Source organism: Mobula birostris, chromosome 27 (assembly GCF_030028105.1).
Source record: "Mobula birostris isolate sMobBir1 chromosome 27, sMobBir1.hap1, whole genome shotgun sequence".
Classification (NCBI taxonomy): domain Eukaryota; kingdom Metazoa; phylum Chordata; class Chondrichthyes; order Myliobatiformes; family Myliobatidae; genus Mobula; species Mobula birostris.
This window is the reverse complement of record NC_092396.1, coordinates 21,784,555-21,811,209: the sequence shown is the minus strand read 5'-3', so window position 1 is coordinate 21,811,209 and position 26,655 is coordinate 21,784,555. Positions and strand designations below refer to the sequence as shown.

The 26,655-nt window shown below is 43.8% G+C and overlaps 1 protein-coding gene across 1 annotated transcript in view; it reads left to right on the top strand.

Annotated features, from left to right (window-relative positions):
* The first annotated feature begins 222 nt into the window (after positions 1-222).
* The window catches only part of sdf4 (stromal cell derived factor 4), an 87,843-nt gene continuing 61,410 nt past the window's right edge, over positions 223-26,655 (top strand). The window contains exon 1 of the mRNA XM_072245367.1: positions 223-849. Within this exon, the coding sequence (XP_072101468.1) occupies positions 539-849 (311 nt within the window). The 5' untranslated portion in view covers positions 223-538. The remainder of the gene's footprint in view (positions 850-26,655) is intronic.

Genomic DNA, 26,655 nt, shown 5'->3' with positions numbered 1-26,655 from the left:
TTCCTGAATCTCTTGAGTATGTGCCTCCTCCCTGATGGTAATGAGAACAAGGCAGGAGCTCCAAGTGCTCATCCTCAACCCCAGGGGAACGGCTAAGATGGAAGGCAGCTGCAGAGCCACCGGCACTGGGCCAGACCCAGGGGATCACCGGGGTTGGAGCTGAGTGGAGAGCGCTCAGCCTGACGCCGGAGAGAAAGAACAAGTCGTCCAGGCCAGGAGGCGCCAGAGGGGCTTTCTCGCTGACTCGCCGAAGGTAGACCTTGCTCAGCGCCGCAGCGCAGATACCTTCCCGCTGGAAGTCTTTTTGCGGCTGGGCTTATTCCGCAGTCGGTGGGTTAGCCGGGCGCTTAGAGTTGGGAGAGCCGTGGGTTGAGTGTACCGCAGCGAACAGGCTGTCTATCCATGGCCGAGGCCGGGGCCTGGGCCCGGGCCAGATGACGGGCTCTCGCCATTGACGCAGTCGCTGGCTGCTTGCATCAGTGTAGTCCCCACCCTCTGCCTCGCCCTCTCCCTCACTGCCCAGACGTGCACCTTGACCATGGTCTCCGTCAAGTCTGTCCTGTGTAGCATTGCCAGCCTCTACCTGGGCTGCTTCTCCATTTTCCTGCTGGTGGACGTTTACGCCCGACCCACCAACAACTCGGCGGCCAAGAGGGAGAAGCCGGCCGTCGGCAAGGACGAGAACGAGATCCAGCCGCCGGATCATGTGAACGGGCTCAAGTTGGAGAAGGGGGGCAACCTCAACAAGGACTTCCACCAGGAGGTCTTCCTGGGCAAGGAGATAGAGGAGTTCGAGGAAGACTCGGAACCCGTTAGGAACAGGAAAAAGTTGATTTCCATATTTGAAAAGTGAGTAATCTTTCGCATGACGCGCTTTATGGGGATGAAGATAATGAGTGTTGCAAAACTTTATAAATGTTCAACTCCAGGTAATTGGCTGGTCATCTCTGCTCTATACTGATATCTGGGTGGGCACACACTTGTGCACCGGTTTAGAAATGTCGGTAAGTACGCGCGCCTCCTCAATAATTGATTTAATTCGCTGGCACTTCTCCATACTCATGCCATATCGATTATCTAAATATCAAAAAGAAATCCCACGAACGTTGGCCTTGGATATATTTGGTAAATAGTACTGCTGCCAAATCTTGTACCATTGTCATTCTCGGGTATTTTCAAAATTGAAAGTAAAATTTATTATCAGAGTACAAACATGTCACCACATACAACCCTCAGATTCATTTTCCTGTAGGCATACTCAACAGTCTATAGAATGGTAACTGTAAACAGGATCAATGGAAGATCAAGTAGAGCATAGAAGACAACAAACTGCAAACACAAATATAAATAAATAGCAATAAAGAATGAGAACATGAGATAAGAAGATAAGAGTCCTTAGAGTAAGATTGTTGTTTGTGGGAACATCTCCATATATGAGTGTAATTAGCTTCTTTTGTTCAAGAGCCTGATAGTTGTGGGGTAGTAACTGTTCTTGAACCTGGTGGTGTGAATCCTGAGGCTCTTGTACCTTCTACCTGAAAAGAGCATGGCTTGGGTGGTGACAATAGTTGATGATGGATGCTGCTTTCTTACAACAGCATTTCGCATAGATGTGCTCAGTGGTTGGGAGGGCTTTACCCATGATGTACTGAACCGAATCCACTATCTTTTGTAGAATTTTCTGTTCAAAGGCATTGATGTTTCCATACCAGGCCATAATGCAGCCATGTTCTAATACAATACTTTCAATGCAATTGATGTAGATTGTGAGCAGTAGAGACCCCAGACACTGATCCCTAGGACACCTCACTGGATACAGTTTCTCAACCCAAAATGAGCTACTTATTCCTACTATTTTCTTTCTTTTGCTATGTCAATTAGTTAGGTTCAATCCCTTTGCTCAGATTCTCCCTGTGCAGCAACTTGAAGGCCTTCTGAAAGTACAAATATGTCACGTACTGTAGTATATTTTTACCCATTCTGCTAATTATAACCTCAAAGAAACCCACTTGTCAAACATGGTTTCCTTTTCAAATTCACATCTACATTCCACCAGCTCAACTGTCGTTATTTTGTAAGTTCTCTTTTGCAATAGTTGCAACAGATTACAGTAGTTTTCTACCTTCTCACTGTTTAAATTTGCTAAGTGAAGATCTGTGGGATCTGTATTGGAATTTCTGAAACTTGGAAAATGACTAGAACATCCACTGTCTTCAAGACTGTGCCTTTCCCGGGCGCCATACAGGCTGTCAGGCCACCTTTCAGTTCTGTTAATTTCATCAAGATTTCCCTCCCAACTCACCCCACTAATGCTAATTTATTTTGGCTGTTCATTCTGTCTGGACTGTACTTCTGTGTTGTTTCCAAGAGAAATAATGCAAGATAATAGTTCATTTTCTAATTCCCCGCTATACCTTCTGCCTAAGAAATTCTCATCATTTTTTTTTGCATATCCATAGAAGCTTTTATAGACTCTGTTATTTTTCTTGTCCAGTTTGCTTTTGTCTTTTTCTTTCCCTTATTAAAACCTTTGAAAGATGTTCTTGGACAGATCCAAATGAAACACTAAAGGCAAGTCTTGTTCACACCAAGAGTGTGTGCAACGTGACAGATTAATACAAATACCAAATCATTGTTTCGAAGACAGTTGTGTTGATAATGCTGCCGCTGTTTAGATGACAGCAGTGCCATCCTAAGTGATGAGTGTTTTTGACTGGTTATTGCCTGGTACCTGAGGGCCATGAATCTTGTTGCTTCATTATGAGAACTGGACACTGACATAGTCACCAAATATCAGGCGGTAGTTGGTTGTGACCAGCAGCTTGTGGACTTCAGGAAGTGGGAAGTTGGGGGGAACACACACCAGTCCACTTCAGCAGTGGAAAGGGTGAGCATCTTCAACTTCTTGGGTACCAGCATTTCTGAAGATCTATTCTGGGCCTAACATGTTTATGCAATTACAAAGAAGGCACAGCAGTGGCTTTATTTCGTTAGGAGATATACGGATATAGCTTGTAGATCATTCTGACTGGTTGCACCGTTGTCTTGTACGGAGATGCCAATGCACGGAATTGGGAAAAACCTGCAGAGGACTGTAAACTCAGCCAGCTCCATCCTGGGCACCAGCCTCCCCACCGTGGTGACCTCTTCAACAGGTGATGCCTCAGGAAGGTGGCATCCATCATTAAGGACCCTCAACATCCAGCACGTGCCCTCTTCTCATTGGTACCATCAGGGAGGAGGTGCAAGAACCTGAAGATTCACCCTCAACACTTTACAAGCAGCTTCTTCCCCTCTGCCATAGATTACTGAACAAACAATAAGCCCATGAACATTACCTCACCATCGTTTGCTCCCTTTTTGCGCTACTTAATTTAATTTTTACATATCTTTCTTATTATAATTTGCAGTATATTTTATGTATTGAATTTTAGTGCTGCCACAAAACAATAAATTTCATGACATGCATCAGTGATAATAAACCGGATTCTGATTTTTTATGATCATTACCTGTTTAAGTCTGTCCTGTTTAAGACTGTTTCCAAGTCTTGTTGAAGATGATTCATCCTGGAGCATGGTTCATGTATTAATGTGTTGTTTTAATGTGGACAATCATAGCCAAATCAGGGAATTGAGATTATAACCAAAGTGATAGATTTAAAATTGCTTATGGTTGGAATTGCCGAAGGGGATGCCTGGACTACAAAAGCTGGGCAGCAATGCTGAAGTGAAGAAAAGGAAGTGCGAATAGAGCCCTGAATTATGGAGAGGAAGGGGCTGGTGGGTTAAAGGGCAGGTAAAGCTTACGAGTATGGGGGGCGGAAAATCAAAACAAAGCTTGCACATGAGGCTGAGAGTTTAAAAAGTTTGACCAAAACATCATGCCCTAGGTGAAGGTAATGGGAAGTGGAACCTGGGATCGGATTTAAGGGCAGTTTTGGGTTAGTTTATGGATATAAATATACAATAGTAAGATACAAGGTAGAACATGTAAGGATGTAAGCTGGGGCAGCGTGGTAGCCTAGTGGTTAGCACAACGCTTTGCAGTTCTAGTGATCCGGGTTCAGTTCCCACCACTGCCTGTAAGAAGTTTGTGTGTTCTCCCCATGCTCTGTTTTCCTTCTACAGTCCGAAGATGTTCTGGTTGGTAGGTTAATTGGTCATTGTAAAAATTGTCCCGTGATTAGGCGGAGTAGCTCGAAGGGCTGGAAGGGTGTATTTTGCACTGTATGTCAATAAATAAATAAACCGATATTGGAAAAGTCAAGTGATCAGCTACATAATAAATCTGATGGTAGATTAACTATTACTATAGACTTAAGTTGAGTCGGAAATGTTGACTGTTTACTCTTTTCCATAGATGCTGCCTGGCCTGCTGAGTTTCTCCAGCATTTCATGTGTTCAGCTTGACTTCCAACATCTGCAGATTTTCTCTTGCTTCTAATCACCTATCCAGTTGTTTTTCAAAAAGCTAAATACAGCGGATGCTGGAACTCTGAGGTTTAAAAAAAACCCAAAATAATGCTGCAAATACTCAACAGATCAGGCATTGTTCCTGGAGAGGGAAATTGACAATTTCTATTCAGTGAAATTTCACCATGTCAATCTGAAACAATTTCTCTCCTTCTCTGCAGAGTTTGCTGTTAGGCCTAATTTTCACAACTCTTGCTGAAATCATAGAACCATATTTTAATCTGATTCCATTCCTGAGTAGCTCCTTGGATTTATTTTAGAAAGTTAAGCAGATTTCTGTATTTAAATTGTGTGTTTATGGAGCCAAGAATGCAATACAAAGTCCTCGGAAGCCAGACATTCAAATATTTGTATAAGGCAAAGTTCCACAAACTTGTGATAATGAGCAGAACATGTTTTCAAGTAAGTAAAAAGCAAAATAAACTAAAAAAAATTGCAAAAAAAAACAAGATATTGGAAAAGTTAATTAACAGTGCTATTTATGGAGAGAGGAAAGACAATGTTTTAAGTCAATGATGTACGGCCATCAATCTGGGAAAACTCGATCCCCTTTGTTCGCCCTTCCTGTCCTACTCAGCATTTCCAGCAGTTTTTTTCCTTCTGAATTTTAGTGCCATTAGTAAAGGATGGGTATCAGCCAGGTCACCGGGGCTGGGAGAATTCCTCTTACACATGCCATGAGATCACCTTCATCCATGTGTAAGAAAAGATAGGGCCTCAGTTTAATATAAATACAAATAGAAAACATGGGGGCAGGCAGCAGCTGCGATGAAAAAACAATTTTAACATTTTACTTACACTTGCATTCTTGCCTGACAGTGTTGGCTGGAGCATTGGCTTAGATCTGGTGCCCACTTCTCTCTGGCAAGACTTGAACCTGTGTTTTTTTTTCACTAAGAAGAAAGGGTGCTGACACTACAACTTACTGTCAAGACCCAGCAGAAAGAGATGGCCAATGGGCCCCTCAAACCTGCAATACTTTCCTACTTGAGCCCATGATTCTTTTAAATCCAAAAGTATATAAATCTTGATATTGATTAATCTCGTTGAGTGTTGGTCCAAAAACCCATGGAATGAAGGTTTCCAAAGAATCTTGATCTCTTGAAGAAAGTGTTTTCACATTTGAATTATAAGTGGCATAATCCTTGTCCTAAAAATCTGGCCCCTTATCATAGATAATCTTAGCCTGAGGAAACAGCCTTCTAGCATCCACTTAATTAATCATTCTTCAATAAGAACCTCATTCATCTAAACCCCTAAGAATAAGACTGGTTTCCTTAATATTTCGTTTGGTGGATGGAAGCCCTTATCATTGAAATCAACTTACTGAATCTATCCTGTGGTACTTCCTAGCCAATTATATCCATCCCTGATACGGAGACCAACCTTCCACTCATTACTCCTGCAATGGCCTCGTTTCGTCCTTGCGCTGCCGCTGTTTGTAAGGAGTTCCTACGTTCTCCCCGTGACCGTGTGGGCTTCCTTGCACAATTCAAAGATGTACCGGTTGGTAGGTTAATGGTACATTGTACATTGTCCCATGATCAGGCTAGGCTTCAGTCAGTGGTTGCTGAGCAGCATGGCTTGAAGGGCCAGGAGGGTCTGTTCCATGCTGTATCTCGTGGATGGAAATCATTCAGTCTATTTGGTCCATATCGCGTCTTGAGGGGTGGGGGCCAGAGACTCAATTACATTAGTCTCATTTCCCCCTTTGCCTTATTTCCCTGTACCTCTGCAGCTTATCCTCTCTCCCTCATGCCTGCTGTTAACCTATACCCAATTAGCCAGATGACGTCCAGCCATGTATTTGTGATGTGGGAGGATGCCGAGCATCCCAGAGGAAACCCACACAGCCATGGAGAGAGAATGTACGAACTTCGCCCGGAAGTCAGGACAGAAACTCGCAGTGAAGCAAAACTTGTGTGTACCTTAATCTTATTGCAATAAAGATGGCATCATTCATGCCAGCTGGTTGTCGAACCTGCTAATTAACTTTGTTTCATGAGATCCCCCCCCACCAGAAGGCAATGGCAAACCACTGCTGTAACTTGCCTCGTACGCAGTTCCCCACTACGTCAGAGAGGCGTGGAGGGAAATCGTCTGCTAACTGCAGAAACTCCGGATGCGACATTCCTTTCATGAGACCCAGATGTACCCCCGCACCAGTATACTATTTATTAATTTCTCTCTTTCCCTTAACAGACATTTTTCTCATGTAAATCAACTTTTGTATCTCCTTGTCTACTTTTTGTCTTCCTGTCATCTTAGTGAGAGTCTTTTGGAAATTCCATGGTTTTTTCCTTATTCCATTCATGGTTACATTCTCACGAAGCTTTAAATGGGGGTTTCCACTTGTAAAACTATGTTGATCTGGCCAAACCATGATTTTTTTCCCCCTCTCTGATACCCTATGTTATAACTTCCTTTAAATAATAGATTCTAACACTTTGCCATCTGGCACTGGGCTCACTGACTCCGTATAGTTCAGTTTTCTCTTTCCTGCCATTTCTTCAATAGCAGACTTACTTTTATAATCCAGTTTCCTAGGACCATTACAGAAAACAGAATTCTGTAAGGTAGCTACAACTAATACCTGCACTATGTAAGTATACACCAGTGGGATGTTGGATCTGGTTTGGAGATTTGGTCATTTTTGAGCTTTTGTCCACTGTGCTTTTTCTTTGCCAATGTTAATTCTTCCCAATTTCTTCTTCTCATTAGATTATTATATTCCCATTGTGCACTCAGTGGCCACTTTATTTGATACCTCCTGTACCTAATAACGTGGCCACTGAGTACATTTACGGTCTTCTGCGGCTGTAGCCCATCCACTTCAGGGTTTGACGTGTTGTGTGTTCAAAGATGTTCTTCAACACACCACTGTTGTAAAGCGTGGTTATTTGTGTTCCTGTTACCTTCCTGTCAGCTTGAACCAGACTGGCCATTCTCTTCTGACCTCTTAACAAGGCATTATATCACCCACAGAACTGCTGCTCACTGGCTGCTTTTCATTTGTTTTTCCATCGTTCTCTGTTGTGTGTGGAAAATCCCAGGAGATTAACAATTTCAGAGATAACTCAAACCACGCTGGCGGGTGCCAGGGTTAAGGTCACTTAGATCACTTTTCTTCCCCATTCTTGTGTTTTCTCTGAACCTCATGACCATGTCTGCATGCTTTTATGTATTGAGTTGCTACCATCTCATTGGCTGATTAGATATTTGCATTAACGAGCTGGTGTACCTAATAAAGTGGCCTCTGAGTGTATTTGGAATGATTGTGTAGTTGACTTTGTACAGATTATTCCAATGTCTCGGCCTTTTCTTTCTTTCCTATTATTATGCCCAGCTGTTCCTCTATTTGAATTAACTTCCACTGCTGTCTTTTTTTGCATATTTAGAAATTCTTATAATATTTGGGTTAAAATTGGTTTTGTTTGCATGTACTGAAGTGCATGAGATCTTCCGCCAAGTTAGTGATGTTTTGCAGGATTGATAGTTGTTGTTGTTGGATCTGGCCACAACCAAATTCCTGGCATCTTGGTGCCTGAATAAGAGAGTCTGATATATGAAATAATACTGGTCTAGGTATCAATCACGGACAGCACGAAACCACTATCCTAATGACACAACAAACACATTCATGTCAAGTTTTTCTTCTATATTTTGTATGTTTGCATTGAAAGAACATGGATGTATACAGGTGCATCCTGGATTATGCTAGGATTGTGTTCCTGACAGCTGTCCATAAGTCTTTCATTTCACTAAGTCCAGAGAAATTCTACAAAGATGTTGCTAGGTCTGGAGGACCTGAGTTATAAGGAAAGATTGAATAGGTTAGGACTGTATTCTTTAGAAAGTAGATTAAGAGGAGATTTGATAGTACACAAAATTGAGGGGTATAGATAGGGGAAATGCAAACAGGCTTTTTATGCTGAGGTTGGGTGGGACTACAACCAGAGGTCCTGGGTTAAGGATGAAAGGTGAGAAGTTTAAGGGGAACATGAGGGGAGACTTCTTCATGCAGAGGGTCATGAGAGTGTGGAATGAACTGCTAGCACAGTTGGTGCATGCAAGCTCAATTTCAACGTTTAAGAGAAGTTTGGATTTGAACATGGATGGGAGGGGTATGGAGGACTATGGTCCCAGTGCAGGTCAATGGGAATAGGCAGGCTAAATGGTTTTAGCATGGACTAGATGGGCTGAAGGGTCTTTCTCTGTGCCGTATTTCTCTATGACTGTAATTATCGCTCTAGCACTTATCTGCAATTAAATTGGGTAAAGCGTTTCAAAACATCAACTGTTTATTCCTCTCCATAGCCGTTACCTAACCTGCTGAATTCTTCCAGCTTTTTGTGTGTGTTGCTCTGGATTTCCAGTATCTGCAGAATCTTAAACGCAAGAAATTTTGCAGATGCTGGAACTCCAAAGCAACACACAAAATGCTGAAGAAACTCAGCAGGTCAGGCAGCACTTATGGAAATGAGCAAACAGTTGACGTTTCGGACTGAGACCGTTCATCAGGTCTGGCTTGGCTCCTGTTCGTTGCCTGAAACGGCCAGAGGATAATACATGATTGCAATGATTGTAAGTTTGTAAGTTGTCACATTGATTCGGGTAGAGATATTTCTTGTCAATGTGGATCAGGACCTTTCCAATAAATAGTTTTGCTTGTGGGGAGGTGGGGGCAAGCATGAAGAAAGATAAGGAAACAAGGACATCCCTAATGAAGGGGGAGGTGCAGATGGAGTGGACCAGGATGTAGTCCAGGGGTGAGAGAGGTTGTAGTTTGGGGATATGTAAGCTGGGAACACAGAATATTCTTTACTGTTGTGATGAACTGAACAAAGGAATGCCTTACCTGTCGAACAGAAAATTAACTTTCTAAAACAAGATATTGAGTGGGTGATTGTTTTGCAATTCCTACCCCAGGACAGGATGGACTGGAGACAGGACGCCTGCCCTGGACGTGTGGGTGGGATGTAGATGAGGAGGGAGGAACGGCGACACTTGCGGGCGGGCTGTCCCCAGCACATCCTTGGGCGTGTTGGTTGTTAATGTAAATGATGCAATTCACGGTGTGCTAACATACGTACGTGCGATAAATAAATCTGAATATTGGCACTATTACTGCCAAGCCACATGCTAAACATACCATCCTGTCGGCTTGCAAATCAGATAGCAGGCGACTTGGTAACTTCCCGGCTAACCTCAACTCCAGATTCCTGTGAATCTGTGGTAACATCTCACTCCTTATCAACTCCTGCCATAAAAATGACACTACTTCCACACCCTTTGAGAAAAAGCTCAAAATCTCAAACCTCAGAAGAACAGTTCACTCCTTATCTTAAAGGTTCCATCATCATTTTTGAACAGCACTCCCTTACTGTTAGATTCTCTATGAGATTTATCCTCTGCTGCTCCTTAACCATTGAGCTCCCTCAGGGTTTTCTGCTTCAATTTAGTTCTGTTTAAAGTTCCATGAAGCAAACCAGGCCTGTTTGACCTGTCCTTCAAACAATTGCCTATTGCTGGTAATAAATCTTCCCTTGAATTTCTTTCATACATTAACATTATAGAAGTAAGGAGATGAAAACTTGCACAATGCTCCAGACAACAGGAATTCTGCAGATGCTGGAAATACAAGCAACACACATCAAAGTTGCTGGTGAACGCAGCAGGCCAGGCAGCATCTCTAGGAAGAGGTACAGTCGACGTTTCAGGCCGAGACCCTTCGTCAGGACTAACTGAAGGAAGAGTGAGTAAGGGATTTGAGAGGGGGAGGGGCAGATCCAAAATGATAGGAGAAGACAGGAGGGGGAGGGATGGAGCCAAGAGCTGGACAGGTGATTGGCAAAAGGGATATGAGAGGATCATGGGACAGGAGGTCCGGGAAGAAAGACAAGGGTGGGGGGGACCCAGAGGATGGGCAAGAGGTATATTCAGAGGGACAGAGGGAGAAAAAGGAAAGTGAGAGAAAGAATGTGTGCATAAAAATAAGTAACAGATGGGGTACGAGGGGGAGGTGGGGCATTAGCGGAAGTTAGAGAAGTCGATGTTCATGCCATCAGGTTGGAGGCCTCCTCTACTGTATCTGATATCTCTATCCATGGCCTCCTCTACTGTAAAGATGAAGCCACACTCAGGTTGGAGGAATAACACCTTATATTCCGTCTGGGTAGCCTCCAACCTGATGGCATGAACATCGACTTCTCTAACTTCCGCTAATGCCCCACCTCTCCCTTGTACCGCATCTGTTACTTATTTTTATACACACATTCTTTCTCTCACTCTCCTTTTTCTCCCTCTGTCCCTCTGAATATACCTCTTGCCCATCCTCTGGGTCCCCCCCCCCTTGTCTTTCTTCCCGGACCTCCTGTCCCATGACCCTCTTGTATCCCCTTTGCCTATCACTTGTCCAGCTCTTGGCTTCATCCCTCCCCCTCCTGTCTTTTATCATTTTGAATCTCCCCCACCCCCTCCAACTTTCAAATCCCTTACTCGCTCTTCCTTCAGTTAGCCCTGATGAAGGGTCTCGGCCTGAAACGTCGACTGCACCTCTTCCTAGAGATGCTGCCTGGCCTGCTGCGTTCACCAGCAACTTTTACAATGCTCCAGATGTCATCTCATGAATGCTCTGTATAGTAGAAGCATGAGCTTTCTGCTTCATTGCCTCCAGCAAAAAGTGATAACTTCCTGTTAGGTTTCCTAATTTCTCTACATGCAAACTAACCTTTGTGGGTCATGTAATAAGACACCCAGATCTCTCAGCAGTGCTCTGCCAGTTAATGTTTACTGACAAAGTCCATACTGTAATCGCCAGAGCTTTTACCATTTACTTCACCTGTGTATAATCCCTTCACTCCCATAAGACATAGGAGCAGAATTCGGTCCGTCGAGTCTGCTCTGTCAATCAATCATGGATGATTTATTATCCCCCCAATCCCATTCTCCTGCCATCTTCCCAATAACCGTTGACGTTCTGACTAATCAAGAACCTATCAACCTCTGTTTTAAATGTACTCAATGACTTGGGCTCTACTGCTGCCCTTGCAATGAATTTCACAGATTTACCATCTTCAGGCTAAAGAAATTCCTTTCTCACCTGTTTTAAATAGGTGTCCCTCTATTCTGAGGCTGTGCCCTTTGGTCCTAGACTCGCCCACTAATAGAAATATCTTGAAGTTGAAAAAGGATGGAGGTCTCGCTTTGCCTAATTTAAGAATGTATTACTGGGCTATTAATGTGCGATACATGTCCTTTTGGTTACATTGGGTTGATAAGAACGATCGGCCAATTTGGGTAGACTTGGAATTGAAAGCTATGAAAGTTTTATTTAACCTCGTTATTGGGAGCTGCTTTACCTATACAATTAACTAGTTACTAATTTAAATTTATACCCTGTGATTAAGCATTCTTTACAAATTTGGCTCCAGTTCCACAATTTTTTTAATATTAAAAAATTTAAACTTTGTAGTCTTAATTTATCAAAATTACTTTTTTAAGCCTTCTTTGATCCAATTTTTTTACTTTGGAAAAATAAAGGTATTAATTCTTTTTTGGATTTATTTAAAGAAGATAGGCTGATGTCTTTTGAACCATTAGTTGATAAATATTCTCTTTCTTACTCACACTTTTTACAATACCTTCAAGTTTGACATTTCTTACAAAAATATTTAAGTAATTTTCCTTACATATTGGATGCTGACCTGTTAGATACTTTTAGGAGTATGAACCCTTCGATAAAGGATTCCATTGGAAGAATTTATAATTTACTATTACAATGGGATAAGCATCCTTTATTTAAGATGAAACAAGACTGGGGAAAGGAACTTAACTTGACTTTTATGACGGAGGATTGGATGCGGATTCTGAAGCTGGTTAACTCTTCTTCGATCTGTGCTAGTCACTCGCTGATTCAATTTAAAATTTTACATCGTTACCATTTGTCGAAGGAGAGGTTGTCTAAAATATTCCCTAACGTTGATAGTTTTTGTGATAGATGTAAAACTGAGACAGCTACACTGACACACATGTTTTGGTCCTGTTCTATACTGGAACAGTTCTGGAAGTCAGTTTTTTTCTACAATTTCTAAAGCACTTAAAATTAATTTACAACCTAACAAATTAACTGTGCTTTTTGGAATAATTCCTCAAAATATCCGTGGTATCTCTGTGTCTGACCAACATGTTATTGCATTTGTTACATTGATAGCTAGGAGGGTCATTTTGTTGAAGTGCAAGGATAGATCATTGCACTTTGTCACAATGGTTCTCTCAAGTGATGCTATGTCTTAGTTTGGAGAAAATTAGAAGTTGAACCTGTGAACCTATGTTTGATTTTGAGAAAAGATGGTGTTCATTTGCTCGTTATTATAATTTGAGTTAATTGATAGATTTCCCCCACGATCTAATTGTAAATTTTTGGGGTTTTTTTTTGCTGGCGGTTTGAAGTTTATCTTTAGAAGCTTTTGTATGACGCATGGCTCCAGGGTTGAACACCTAATGGGTTTTTTTCCTCACTTTTTCTTGCTAGTAGGGTTTTTTTTCCTCTTTTTTTTTAATCAAAATTTTTTTCCATCTTCATAATGTTTTTTTTCTTGAGACATTGTAAGTGTTGTTTACTTCGATGTACTCTTGTAAATTTTGGATAATAATGAAAAGATTTGAAAAGAAAGGAAAGAAATATCCTCTCCACGTCCAGTATATCTAGGTCATTCGATATTGGATAGGTTTCAGTGAGCCTCCCCCCCCCAAAATTCTTCTAAACTCCAGCAAGTACAGGCCCAGAGCTATCAAACACTACACACAATAACCCTTACACTCCCAGAATCACTCTTGTGAACCTCCCCTGTTCTCTCTAATGCCAATGCATCCTTTCTTAGAAAAGGGACCCAAAACTGCTCACATACTCCAAGTGCAGCCTGACCAATGCCTTATAAAGCCTCTCCCTGTAACATTTGATGCCCTTACTAATCAATAACTTAACAACCTCTGCTTAAAAATACCTAGTGACTTGGCCTCCATAACCAGCTGTGTCAATGAATTCTACAGATTCACCACCCTTTGACTAAAGAAATTCTTCCTCATCGCTGTTCTAAATGGACATCCCTCTATTCTGAAGCTGGACCCTCTGGTCCAAGACTCTGCCACTCAAGGAAATATACTCTTCACATTCACTCTATCTGGGCCTTTCTGCTTGTGTCCCCTTCAGAATCTGCTTTTCTGTCTTTCTTCCATTAGTAAACATAGTGCCTATACCTTAAAAGCTGTGATCCACTTTCATAAACTGAAATGTTGCTTCAGAGTTGTATTCTGTGGCATACTGCTTGTTTCTTGCCAACCAGAAAATGACATGTTTGCGCAGCTGCTTAGATCAGGAAGTTGAGTATGTGTCTTGACAATCCTGAAACTTTCACAGACTTTCGCAGATAGTGGTGTAGGAAGCCATGCCACTCGACCTGAGAGGGAAAACGAACGGTGATTAAAAGCAATGTACATGTAGGAGATCCTGCAGATGCTGGGGATCTTGAGTGACACACCCAAAATGCTAGAGGAACTCAATAAGTCAGGCAGCATCAATGAACAGTGTTCTCTCCTCCCCCCTTTTTCCATTCCCTATTCTGCTTACCCCCTATCCATTTCTCCTCACCTGCCTATCACCTCCTACCAGTTGCCCTCCTCATTCCCTTCTCCCATGGTCCTCTGTCCTCTTCTATCAGAATCCTTCAGCCCTTTTCTACGAATTCCCTTAAGCTTTATTTTATCCCCTCTCTCACCCGTCCACCCTTCCCATCACCTGATCTCACCTATCACCTATCACCTGCCACCCTGTGCTCCTCCTCCCCTCCAAAAAAAAAAACAACCTTATTCTGGCTTCTGACCCCCTTTTTTGGTCTTGATGAAGGGTCTTGGCCCAAAATGACAACTGTTTATTTCTCCCCAGAGATGCTGCCAGACTTGGATTTTGTGTGTGTACCAAAAGCATTGTCACTGAGATGTTGACTGCTTTGTCGAGCACCTTTGCTCCATCCGCAAAGAGCAGAATTTCCTGATGGCCATCCATTTTAATTCCAATCTCCATTCCCATTCTGACATGTTGGTCCATGCCTCCTCTACTGCCATTATGAGGCCACTGTCAGGTTGGAGGAACAACAACACACATTCCGTCTTGGCAGCCTGCAACCAGATAGCATGAAAACTGATTTCTCCAACTTCCAGTAAATTTTCCCCCTCTTCAATTCCCCACTCTGGTCCACTTCTTACCTCTTCTCTTCTCCTCATCTTGTCCATCATGTCTCCCTGATGCCCCTTTCTTCTATGGTCCCTATCCTATCAAGTTCCTCCTTCTCCATCCCTTTACCTTTTCCACCTATCACTTTGCAGCTTCTTACTTTAACCCTCCCCCCCTGACCTGGATTCACCTATGACCTTCTAGCATTGTACTACTTCCTCCTTTCTCCCACCTTTTTATTCCGGCTTCTTTCCCCCTTTCCAGCCATAATGAAGTGTCTCATCTCAAAACATCAACTGTGCATTCACTTCCACAGATGCACCCTGACTTGCAAAGTTCCTGCAAGTGTTTTCTGTGTGTTGACTGAGATGTTTATGGGGTTTGGTCAGCTAACTGGATCATCTCCATTGTATGTACTGACCAGCCTTGGTCTGCTTTGGTGGGTACCTATAGGGAGTTCAGTAAGAATGCTGTTCTGTTGCTTCCCAGGTTTCTAATTGAAAGACTAAATTGCTCTGTGGGATGTGGGATTAGATAACATGGAACAGTACAGCACAGTATGTGCCATTTGGCCCACAATATTGTGTTTACTCAGTTCTGCGCTGAACTACGGGACTCTCTTGTGGATTTCAGATCAGAACACTATTTGCTTGCAGGGCTGAAAAATGGCAGATGGAGTTTAATACAGAGAAATGTGAAGTATTGCACTTTGGAAGGACAAACCAAGGTAGAACATACAGGGTAAGTGGTAAGGCACTGAGGAGCGCAGTAGAACAGAGGGATCTGGGAATACATATATAAAATTCCCTAAAAGTGGTGTCACGGGTAGGTAGGGTCGTAAAGAGAGCTTTTGGTACATTGGCCTTTATTAATCAAAGTATTGAGTATAAGAGCTGGAATGCTATGATGAGGTTGTATAAGGCATTGGTGAGGCCAAATCTGGAGTATTGTGTTCAGTTTTGGTCACCAAATTACAGGAAGGATATTAATAAGGTTGAAAGAGTGCAGAGAAGGTTTACAAGGATGTTGCCGGGACTTGAGAAACTCTGTTACAGAGAAAGGTTGAATAGGTTAGGACTTTATTCCCTGGAGCGGAGAAGAATGAGGGGAGATTTGATAGCGGTATATAAGATTATGATGGGTATAGATAGAGTGAATGCAAGCAGGTTTTTTCCACTGAGGCAAGGGGAGAAAAAAACCAGAGGACATGGGTTAAAGGGTGAAGGGGGGAAAAGATTAAAGGGAACATGGGGGGAGGGGGGCTTCTTCACACAGAGAGTGGTGGGAGTGTGGAATGAGCTGCCAGACGAGGTGGTAAATGCGGGTTCTTCTTTAACATTTAAGAATAAATTGGACTGATACATGGATGGGAGGTGTATGGAGGGATATGGTCCGTGTGCAGGTCAATGGGACTAGGCAGAAAATGGTTCAGCACAGCCAAGAAGGGCCAAAAAGCCTGTTTCTGTGCTGTAGTTTTTCTATGGTTTCTATGGTTTTTCTTTCCTCTGCACATTGGATGTTCAACAGTTTTTTTTTTAATAAGGCTTATTTTGGGTTTCTTTGTTTTGTGGCTGCTTGTTAGGTGATGAATCGCAATGTTGTATAATGTAGACATACTTTGATAATGTACTTTGAATCTAATCCTTCGCTCCTACACAGCCCATAACCCTGCATTAGTCTTCCATCCTTGTTTCCATCTAAGAGTCTCTTAAGTATTCTAATTGTATCAGCCTCTACTGCCACTCCTGGCTCTGTATTCTAAAGATCTACTGCTCTGTGTTTTTAAAAAAAAAAAAATTCTTCATTTGACATCTCCTCAAAACTTCCCTCCACTCACCTTAATTGGCCATTGCCTTCTTGGAGAAAAAGGCACTGACTGTCCTCTTGTATCTATGCCTCTCATAACATGTTGTTGTTGTTCGTCCTTTGTAGTCGAAGATGACCATGGCTTCAAAGTCAAATGGGAGATTGGTGGCTGTGGGTCCAAAGGTGACTGATGAGGCCAATCTGGGCCCTGAAGGTTCGCTCACATGTGGGACACAAGTGGGTGGGTGCTGTCGTGGCAGTGGATGCTGCTCGGGCCTTGTGCACAGCACGCTTTCGTTGTGCCTCGATGATGCGCCTGACTTCAGCTGCACGGGCTCCTGTGGTGATCTTGCTGCACCAAGCTGGACGGTCGAGGGCAAGCGTCTCCCACGTGTTGATGTCGACACCCAGGCCTTTGAGGGACGCTTTCAGGCAGTCTTTGTAACGTTTCTTCTGCCCCACGACTGAGCGCTTGCCCTGACACAGTTCTCCGTACAGCAGCTGCTTAGGCAATCGGCTGTCTGGCATTCTGACCACATGTCCAGCCCACCTGGCTTGGGCTTTCAGCAGGAAGGTGTAGACGCTGCAGAGCCCAGCTCGTTCCAGGATTTCCGTGTCGGGGACTTTGTCCTACCACCTGATGTGGAGGAGTCTGCGGAGACAGCTCAGGTGAAAGTGGTTGAGCTGTTTGGCGTGTCTGCTGTAGACAGTCCAGGTCTCGATAGTGTAAAGGAGTGTGGTAAGGACCACTGCACAGTAGACCTTCAGCTTGTTGGTAAGGCTGAGTCCCCTCCGCTCCCAGACGTTCTCACGGAGTCTCCCAAAGGTGGCGCTGGCTTTGGCAATCCTGTTGTTGACCTCAGCGTCTATGTTCACTGCGCGAGAGAGTATGCTGCCCAGGTAGGTGAAGTTGTCGGCTGCCTGGAGGTTCTGACCCTTCACCGTGATGCGCGGCTCCTGGTATGGCTTTCCTGGGGCAGGCTGGTACATAACTTCGGTCTTTTTGGTGCTGATAGTGAGACCGAAGTTGTCGCAGGCTTGTGAGAAGCAGTCCATTTCACGCTGCATCTCCTGCTCTGTGCTGGCGTTGAGTGTGCAGACCCAAACCCATAACATATATACCACTAACAAGCAACATACATAAAAGTTGCTGGTGAACACAGCAGGACGAAGGGTCTTGGCCCTAAACGTCGACTGTACCTCTTCCTAGAGATTCTGCCTGGCCTGCTGCGTTCACCAGCAACTTTTATGTGTGTTGCTTGAAATTCCAGCATCTGCAGATTTCCTCGTGTTCGCGTTTTTAAATACCACTACCAAGTCACCTCTTTGCTCCACAGTGAAAAGCCCTAGCTCACTCAGTCTTTCTCCGTTAAGACATGCTCCCCAATCCAGGCAACTTCCTGGTAAATCTCCTCTGTGTCCCTCTCTAAGGTTTCCACATCCTTCCTGTAATGAGGTGACCAGAAATGAACACAGTATTCCAAGTGTGGTCTAACCAGAGTTTTATAGAGCTGCAACATTACTTCATGGCTATTGAATTCAGTCCCCTGACTAATGAGGGCCAACACACCATATGTCTTCCCATCACCCTATCAACTTGCATGGTGACTTTGAGGAATCACAAGATTGTGGACTTGGATCACAAGAGCCTTATGTTCCTCCATAGTGCTAAAAATTCGGCTAGTAACCTTGTACTCTGCCTTTAGGTTCAATCTTCCAGAGTGGATCACGTTCTACTTTTCGAGGTTGAACACCATCGGCCACCTCTCAGCCCAGCTCTGCATCCTGTCTTTATCCTGTTGTAACCTATGGCAACTATCAGCACTGACAACACCTCCACCAACCTTTGTATCATCTTCAAACTTACTAACCCACCCTTCCATTTCCTCATGCAAGTCATTTATAAAAATCAAAATCACAAAGAGCAGATCCTGCAGAACCTTCTGGTCAGCAACTTCCAGGCAGCGTATGCCCCATCTATTACCACTCTCTGCCTTGTGTGAGCAAGCCAATTCCAAATTCACGCAACAAGTATCCTTGGATCCCATCCCGTAAGCCTTTCTGGGTGGCCATACCAGGTGAAATTAGTCAGACGCCTTACTAAAATCCATACGCACCACATATATCAGTCTACTTCTGTCAGTTTGTCACCTTCTTGAAAAATTCAGTTGTGCTCATGAAGCCTGACCTGTACCTTACAAAGCCGTGCTGACAATCTAATAAGGCTTTGCTTCTTCAAATGCTCAGAAATTCCATCTGAAAGAATCCACTCCATTACAGATATAATACTGATTCCCAAAATTATCCCTATTACCTTTCTTGAACAATGCAACATTTGCTATCTTCCAATACTCTGTTACTATTCCTGTGGCAAGGGAGGACGCAAAAACTGTCAAGGCTCCAGCAATCTCTTCCCTCCTTGCCCATAGTAATTTGAGGTCTACCCCATCTGGCCGTGATGTCTTACCTATCCTAATATCAAGCAGTAGTAAATCAAGGCAACTGGACTTGCTGGGTTGTCTTGAAGACATTTTGCTACTCATCCGAGAGGCTTTTTCAGTTCTGATCCACGGTGGTTAGTTTTCTGGCTTATAAACTCCGAGTTGTTTAAAGGTATAGCAATCACATGAGGCTTGCTAAAAGTCATAGAGGTAATGAGAGAGCAATATTGTATATGCTATCCAATGCAATGAGAACTGCACAGATCTGTATATCAGCGAGACAAAACAACCACTTCACAGACGGATGGCCCAACATAGGAGGGCTAACACCTCAGGCCAAGACTGTGCTGTATATCTACACCTAAAGGACAAGGGATATTCCTTTGATAACAACGTGCGCATTTTGGACAGGGAGGACAGGTGGTTTGAAGGAGGGGTTAAAAGAAACATCTTTGTCAAAGTGGAAAGCCCATCCCTGAACAGAGGGGGGGTGGGGTTTACACCACCTATCAGCTACTTACAATGCAGTCCTAACATCTCCACAACAGTTCACACCTCCATTCATGCAAAGTAAGACTAATGACCCTGTCATTACCTCTACAACACTTAATGACTCTCATGTGATTGTTATACCTTTAAACAACTCATAGAGTTTATAACCCTGAAAACTACCCCCCATGGATCAGATCTGAAGAAGCCTCGGATGAGTAGCAAAACATCTTCTGGACAACACAGCAAGTCCAGTTGCCTGATTCACTACTGCTTTATATACAATGACCTGGATGACTGAGAACTTTCATAGATTTACCTATCCTAATGTTTTTCTCAAGCTCCAGTGCTGCTCTGTCTTAACCTTGGCATGCACCAACATATTAGCCTGTTCTATGCTGACCTCACATTCATCAAAGTCCCCTGCCCTGGTAAACATTGAAGCCAAGTATTCATGAGGGACCTCCCTTTCATCCTGCAACTCCAAATGTTTCCCCCTTTATCTCTGAGCAGTGTTGTAACTACTGGAACAGTGAAGCAGAAGAGCATCTGGGACATTATCTAGTCGCATTGCATTTTTTTTCATGCCAATCTAATTGTCAGGAGACTACCATTGGTAAATTGGAGATCTCAGTGTTGAAGTTTTCAGTACTTCAGCCTTTAACACTCACTCGCTGGTCCCACCATAATGGATGATGGGGATGTTTTTGAAGTTGCTACCTCCCATTCACTGTTTGGTTGTTGTGTCCCTTTACCACTTGGTCAGTGTTAGCACTACCTATTCATTCCTGATGGATACTGAAACCCCTGAGGTTTTTTGTCCTTGTGGCATTCAAAGTCACCAACAAGGAAGAGACGGCTACAGAGAGGAGACCGAAGAGCTTGAGATCTGGTGTCAGGCAAATAACCTCTTCCTTAATGTCAACAAGACAAAGGAGATGGTTATCAGCTTCAACAGAACTTGCATCACTCATACCCCTCTTTATATCAGCAACACAGTGGTGGAAATTGCAAGCATTTTCAAACTCCTGGGAGTGTACATCACACACAAAGTTTCATGGTCCCAGAACACATCCTACACAGTCAAGAAAGCTTACCAATGCCTCTACTTTCTGAGGAGGCTGAATAAAGCTTAAACTTTGCACATCCATACTCATGTTATTCTACAGGTGTGCAGCTGGGAGCATCCTAACCAGCAGCATTACTACTTGGTACAGAAGCTGTATTGCAGAGGATAGGAATACTCTACAACAGGTAGTCAGAACTGTATCGCACATCACTGGCTCCAGCCTACCCAGCGTCAAGGTCATATATATAGAAAGATGCTGAAAAAGGGCCAGTAACCTCATGAAGGATCCCACCCATCCTGCTAACAGACTGTTTGTCTCACTCCCATCAAGGAGGAGGCTACATAGCATCCACAGCAGGACCACCAAACTCAAAAGCAGTTACTTTCCCCAAGCAGTAAGGCTGAACAACACCACCACCCATTAACCCACCACTACTTTATTATTTCAGTACGGCACGTGGCCAAGTGGTTAGGGTGTTGGGCTCACAACCTGAAGGTCGTGGGTTCGAGTCTCGGGCAGGGCAGCGTGTTGCGTCTTTGAGCAAGGCATTTAACCACACACTGCTCCGGTCCACTCAGCTGAAAATGGGTACCAGCAAGTGCTGGGGGTTAACCTCGTGGTAGACTGGCGTCCTATCCGGGGGGAGGAAGGGGGGAGTCTCATACTCTCAGTCACTTCACGCCACAGAAACCGGCATAAACACTGGCCTGATGGATAATAAAGACTTTAACTTTATTATTTCCTATCAGCTACCTTATATACAGCCTAGCATCACTTTATGGTCAATCTATGTATATAAGCTATCTTATTTATTTGTTTATTGTTTTTATTACAGTATTGTCATTGTGTTCTTTATCTCGTGTGTGTTTTTGTTTGTGCTGCATCAGATCTGGAGTAACAATTATTTCATTCTCCTTACATTTGTGTACTGAAAATGACATTAAAAGATCTTGGATTTTGGTGCTTCGTCCAAGTATTGCTCATTGTGGGGAGCACCGATTCTTAGCGTGACAAGAGTAGGGAATAGCCAAGTTGCTATGTCCATGTTTAATCTGATGTCATGGGACTTTACTGGTAGCCACCGATCCCCAGATGACTGTGAGGAGGACTTAGCAAAGTCTTCTGTTCCCCTCATCAGAGTGATTGGTAATGCTACAGTTGAGTGGCTGGTTCAGAGAGTTGTCAGTGTGGTGGTGGAAATGCTCAGTAGGTCAGTCAGCACCTGTAGAGAGGGAGGAACAGAGAACGTTTCTGTGAAGCAGGAATCGGCCATTCCCTCCCACCCTGCCCCTCCCTGTTTTTCCTCTACCACTCAGTGAAATGGTGGGCTGATGTTTAATTTAAGCACCACTTACCTGCACTAAATCCATATCCCTTGATTCCCTTAATACACAAAACCACATCAACCTGTCTTGTGTATACTCAGCAATTTGGTCCTGAATTCCAAAAATTCTCTGCCCTAAGCATTTTCTTATCTTGCATGGCCAACTTGTTATTTTGAGGCTGTGGTGAGGGGCTTTCAGAAGCTGAATTCACAAGTTGAGGGGTCATGCCCATTTTTGGATTCACAGGGACATGACTTGTGCACCACGGTCATACACAATGGAGCCAGAAAGAAAATGAGACAAGCTTGTGAAAAGAGCCTGTGAGGTCAAGAAATGACATGTGATGAAGTCATTGGACTGACAAGACAGTTGAAGGAACAGCTATCCGTGGAAAGAAAGACCACAACTGCTTGTTGCTGATAAGATAGGACCAGATAATCAAACCACTAATTGAACTGAACTAATGATGACCAAACAGAAACTAAACAAACAAACTTACCAAGTGAATAAACAGCTCTCCAAAGAGGATTTCAGGAGGAATAAAGTTACACTGGCCCCACATCTACATGGCAACTGAAGTGTTACGAAGAGAGAGCCCTCTATGTCCAGGACTTAGGCACACATACCTGGGGGTAGCAATGCTATGAAGATCTGCCTCTTGAAGCAGCAGTACAATATGGTTGTGTTGACCTTTGAACCTACTCTAAGATCAATCTAACCCTTCCCCTCCCACATAGCCTTCCATTTTCCTTTCATCCACGTGCCTGTCTTAAATCTCTCTAATAATTCTGCCTCCACCACTTGACAGCACGTTACATGCACCCAGCAGTGTTCAAAAGTTCAAGATAAATTTATTATCAAATTGCATATGTCACCACATACAGCTGTGAGATCCATTTACTTGTGGGCATGCACAGTAAGAAACACAATAGAATCAATGAAATGCACACAACTAAGACAGAAACAACCAATGTGCAAAAGACAACAAGTTATGCAAATTCAAAATAAAATAGTAATAACAAATAAGTAATAACTATTGAGAACATGATTTGTAGAGTCCTTGATAATGAGTCCATAGTGTGTGGAGTCAGTTCATTGTTGGGGTGAGAGAAGTTATCCACACTGCTTCAAGAGCCTGATGGTACTTAGTCATCCTATCAACTTTTGGGGAACTTTGGATGATGCCAGCAGGCCCAATAAACTGATTAGAAAGGCTGGCTCTGTTATAGGAGTCAAACTGGACACACCGGAGGCTTTTATGTTTTTTTGTGTCCGTTGTAAAAACTGATGGCAGTGGGAAAGAATTTGTTGAACTTTGAGGTGAAGATCCTCATGTTCCTGTACCTCCTGCTGTAGCAGCATCAAGAAGAAGGGGTGGCCCATATAGCAGGTAGGGACCTTGCTATTGGACATCATCTTCCTGGGACATTGCCTCTTGTAGATGTACTTTTTTTTAATGAATCTGGCTGAGTCCACCACTCTCTGGCCTCTTGTATTCCTGTGCATTGGAGTTCCCACATCAGGCTGTAATGCAACCAGTCAAAATGCTTTCCGCTGAGAAGTTTGTCATAGTCTTTGACGGTATGCTGAATCTCCTTAAACTTCTAAGAAAAAGTATTGCCACAGGACGCATAATACGGGAATGTGACCTTGGATGATCTTCCTTCAGAACTAGGGAAAAGTTAGATATACTGTAGTTCTTAAGGTACAGCAAATGTGGAAATGGAGGGTAGAGTCCTACATTTCTGGAGTATTGAAGGAGTTTTGTACGGTACCGCTCTCTGGTTCCTTTCCTCCCTCTTTTTCTTCAATAGTCCACTGTCCTTTCCCATTAGATTTCTTCTTCATTAGCCCTTCCATCTTCCACTTATCCCCTCCCAGCTTCTTACTTCGTCACTCCTCCTTCACCTGCCTCACCTGGTCTCTCCAGCTTGGATGGTGACTCGGACTGACGGAGGCCCTTAACTCGATATTGTGACGTTATTGTACTTTGATAATAAATTTACTTTGAACTTTGAATAAGGTGGGCAGAGTTGATCATGGATATTGTGTCCTAGCTGTCTGGATACGCAAGCCTGGGCAGTATGATATGGAGAGCAAGCTCTTACTCCTGTCCATGCATCTGATGAACGCAAAGGAACGGGAGAGACCGATAACAGTTTGTTACCAGCAGCGTTGCAGGAGTTGCCAGTCAACGTTGAACTCAGTGTAGGACTGCCTGAGGGGCTCCAGCTCCGGATTTTTCCCATGGTGTTTACTCCCAAAGCCTTTCCCATGAGTAGGTATAGCCGCGAGGCAGTGGAAGTTTGAGATGAGCGTTTTCCTTCTCCTAGATGAGCTGCCAACCACAGGTGACAAGTGCCATCTGCCTGAAGCAACTGGTAAACCACTGGTAAGATGCCAGTAACCCACCTTTACCCGTTCACAATATACAGCCCTGAGATTAATTTTCTTGCAGGCATTCTCAGTAAATCCATAAAATAATAACCGTAACAGAATCAGTGAAAGACCCGGAAAGATTCTGGTTTCTGCCTCCTTCATTTCCAGTCCTGATGAAGGGCATCAGCCAGGAAGTGCAACTATATATTCCCCTACATAGATATCACCCAACTTGCTGAGTTCCTCCAGTATTTTGTGTGCTGTTTTGGATTTCCAGCATCTGCCGAATCTTCTGTGTTTATGAAAACTGAGGTGTCTGTCCATGCAGATGGATCTTTGTAGAGGAGCTGGTGCGTTCGCAATTATGTATCATTTTAATGTTTCAGGTTCATCCTTTTTAATTTGGGAAATTGGTGTCCATATCAAAGTTACAAGATAAATATTTCATTTCTTGTCATGTGTTGATGCAAAATTTGCTTTTGTGCATTGATGTTCCTCTAGGGGGCAGGGTTGCACCATTTCAGAATCAAGCTTTGAAATCAGAAACAACAGATTCTACCTTGGTGGAAATCCAGAGAAACACTGACAAAATGCTGGAGGAACTCAGCAGGTCAGATAGCATTTGGAAATGAATAAACAGTGGATGTTTTGAGCCAGAGACCCCTCATCAGGACTGGAAAGGAAGGAGGAAGAAGCCGGTATAAAAAGGGGGGAAGAGGAGGAGTACAAGTTAGAAGGTGATAGGTGAACCATCTCCAACAAGGTGCCACCACCAAGCACATCTTCCCCCACCCCCACCCCCGCTTTCTGCAGAGGTTGCTCCCCAAGTGATTCCCTTGTCCGTTCATCCCTCCCCACTGATCTCCCTCATGGTACTTATTCTTGCAAGCGGAACAAGTGCCCCTACACCTCCTCCCTCGCTACCATCCAAGCTCCAAACAGTTCTTCCAGTTGAGGTGACACTTCACCTGCTAGTCTGTTGGGGTCATCCACAGTATCTGGTGCACCCGGTGTAGCCTCCTGTATATCAGTGAGACCCGATGCGGATTGGGAGACCGCTTCGCCGAGCGCCTACGCTCCATCCACCAGAAAAAGTGGGATCTCCTGGTGGCCGCTCATTTTAATTCCACTTCCTATTCCCATTCTGACATGCCAGTCCATGGCCTCCTCTGCTGTTGCGATGAGGCCACACTCAGGTTTGATGCTCATGCCATCAGTAGCCTCCAACCTGATGGCATGAACATCAATTTCTCAAACTTCTGGTAATGCCCCTTCCCCCAGTTTCCAGTCCTATTTCCTTCTCTTACTTTATCTCCTTGCCTGCCCATCAGCTCCCTCTGGTGCTCCTTCCCCTTTTCTTTCCTCCATGGCCTTCTGATCTCTCGTATCAGATTTCCCCTTATCCAGCCCTGTATCTCCTTAACCAATCAACTTCCCAACTCTTTACTTCATCCCTTCCCCCCTCCCAATTTCACCTCTCACCTTGTGGTTCTTCCTCCCCACCCACACTTTCTAACACTGACTCCTCATCTTTTTCTCCAGTCCTGATGAAGGGCCTCGGCCCGAAATGCCGATGGCACTCTTTTCCATAGTTGCTGCTTGGTCTTCCGAGACCCTCCCGCATTTTGTGTGTGCTGCTCGGATTTCCAGCAGCTGCAGATTTTCTCCTGTTGGTGATAGATGAAGCAAGGTGGGTGGGGGAGGAAGAAAGAAGTAGGGAGAGAGAGGAGGAGGAGTGGCATCGGGGTAGTGTGATGGATCGGTGGGTGAGGAGGTTCAAGTGGAGCCAGAGTGGGAAATGGAAGGAGGAGGAAGGAGGAAGGTTGCCAGAAGTTAGAGAAATCAACGTTTGTGTCATCAGGTTGGAGGCTATCCAGATGGAATAAGAAGTGTTGCTCCTCCAGTCTGAGAGTGACCTTATCGTGGCAATAGAGGAGGCCATGGACTGACAAGCTGGAATGGTATTGGAGTCTGGAATCAATTTTAGAATCAGAATCCAGTTTATTATCACTGGCATGTATCGTGAAATTTGTTCTTTTGCTTCAGTGCAATACATAAAATTTACTATAAATTATAATAAGAAAATTTATTAAAAATTAAGTTCAGAAAGGAAGCAAACATAGGTAGTGTTCTTGGGTTCATTGTTCATTCAAAAACCTGATGGCAGAGGGGAAGGAGCTGTTTCTAAAGCATCGATGATGTCTCTTCAGGTTCCTGTATCTTCTCTCGGATGGTAATAATGAGTGCTGGGTCCTTATCGGATGCTATCTTTTTTTTTGAGGCATCGCGTTTTGAAGATGTCCTCGATGGTAGGGAGGTTAGTGGAGTGCCCATGATGGAACTTGCAGTGTTTACAACCCTCTGCAGCTTATCCTGGTCCCGTGCAGTGGCGCCACCACCCCAGACGGTGATGCAACCGGTTCGAATGCTCTCCACGGTAC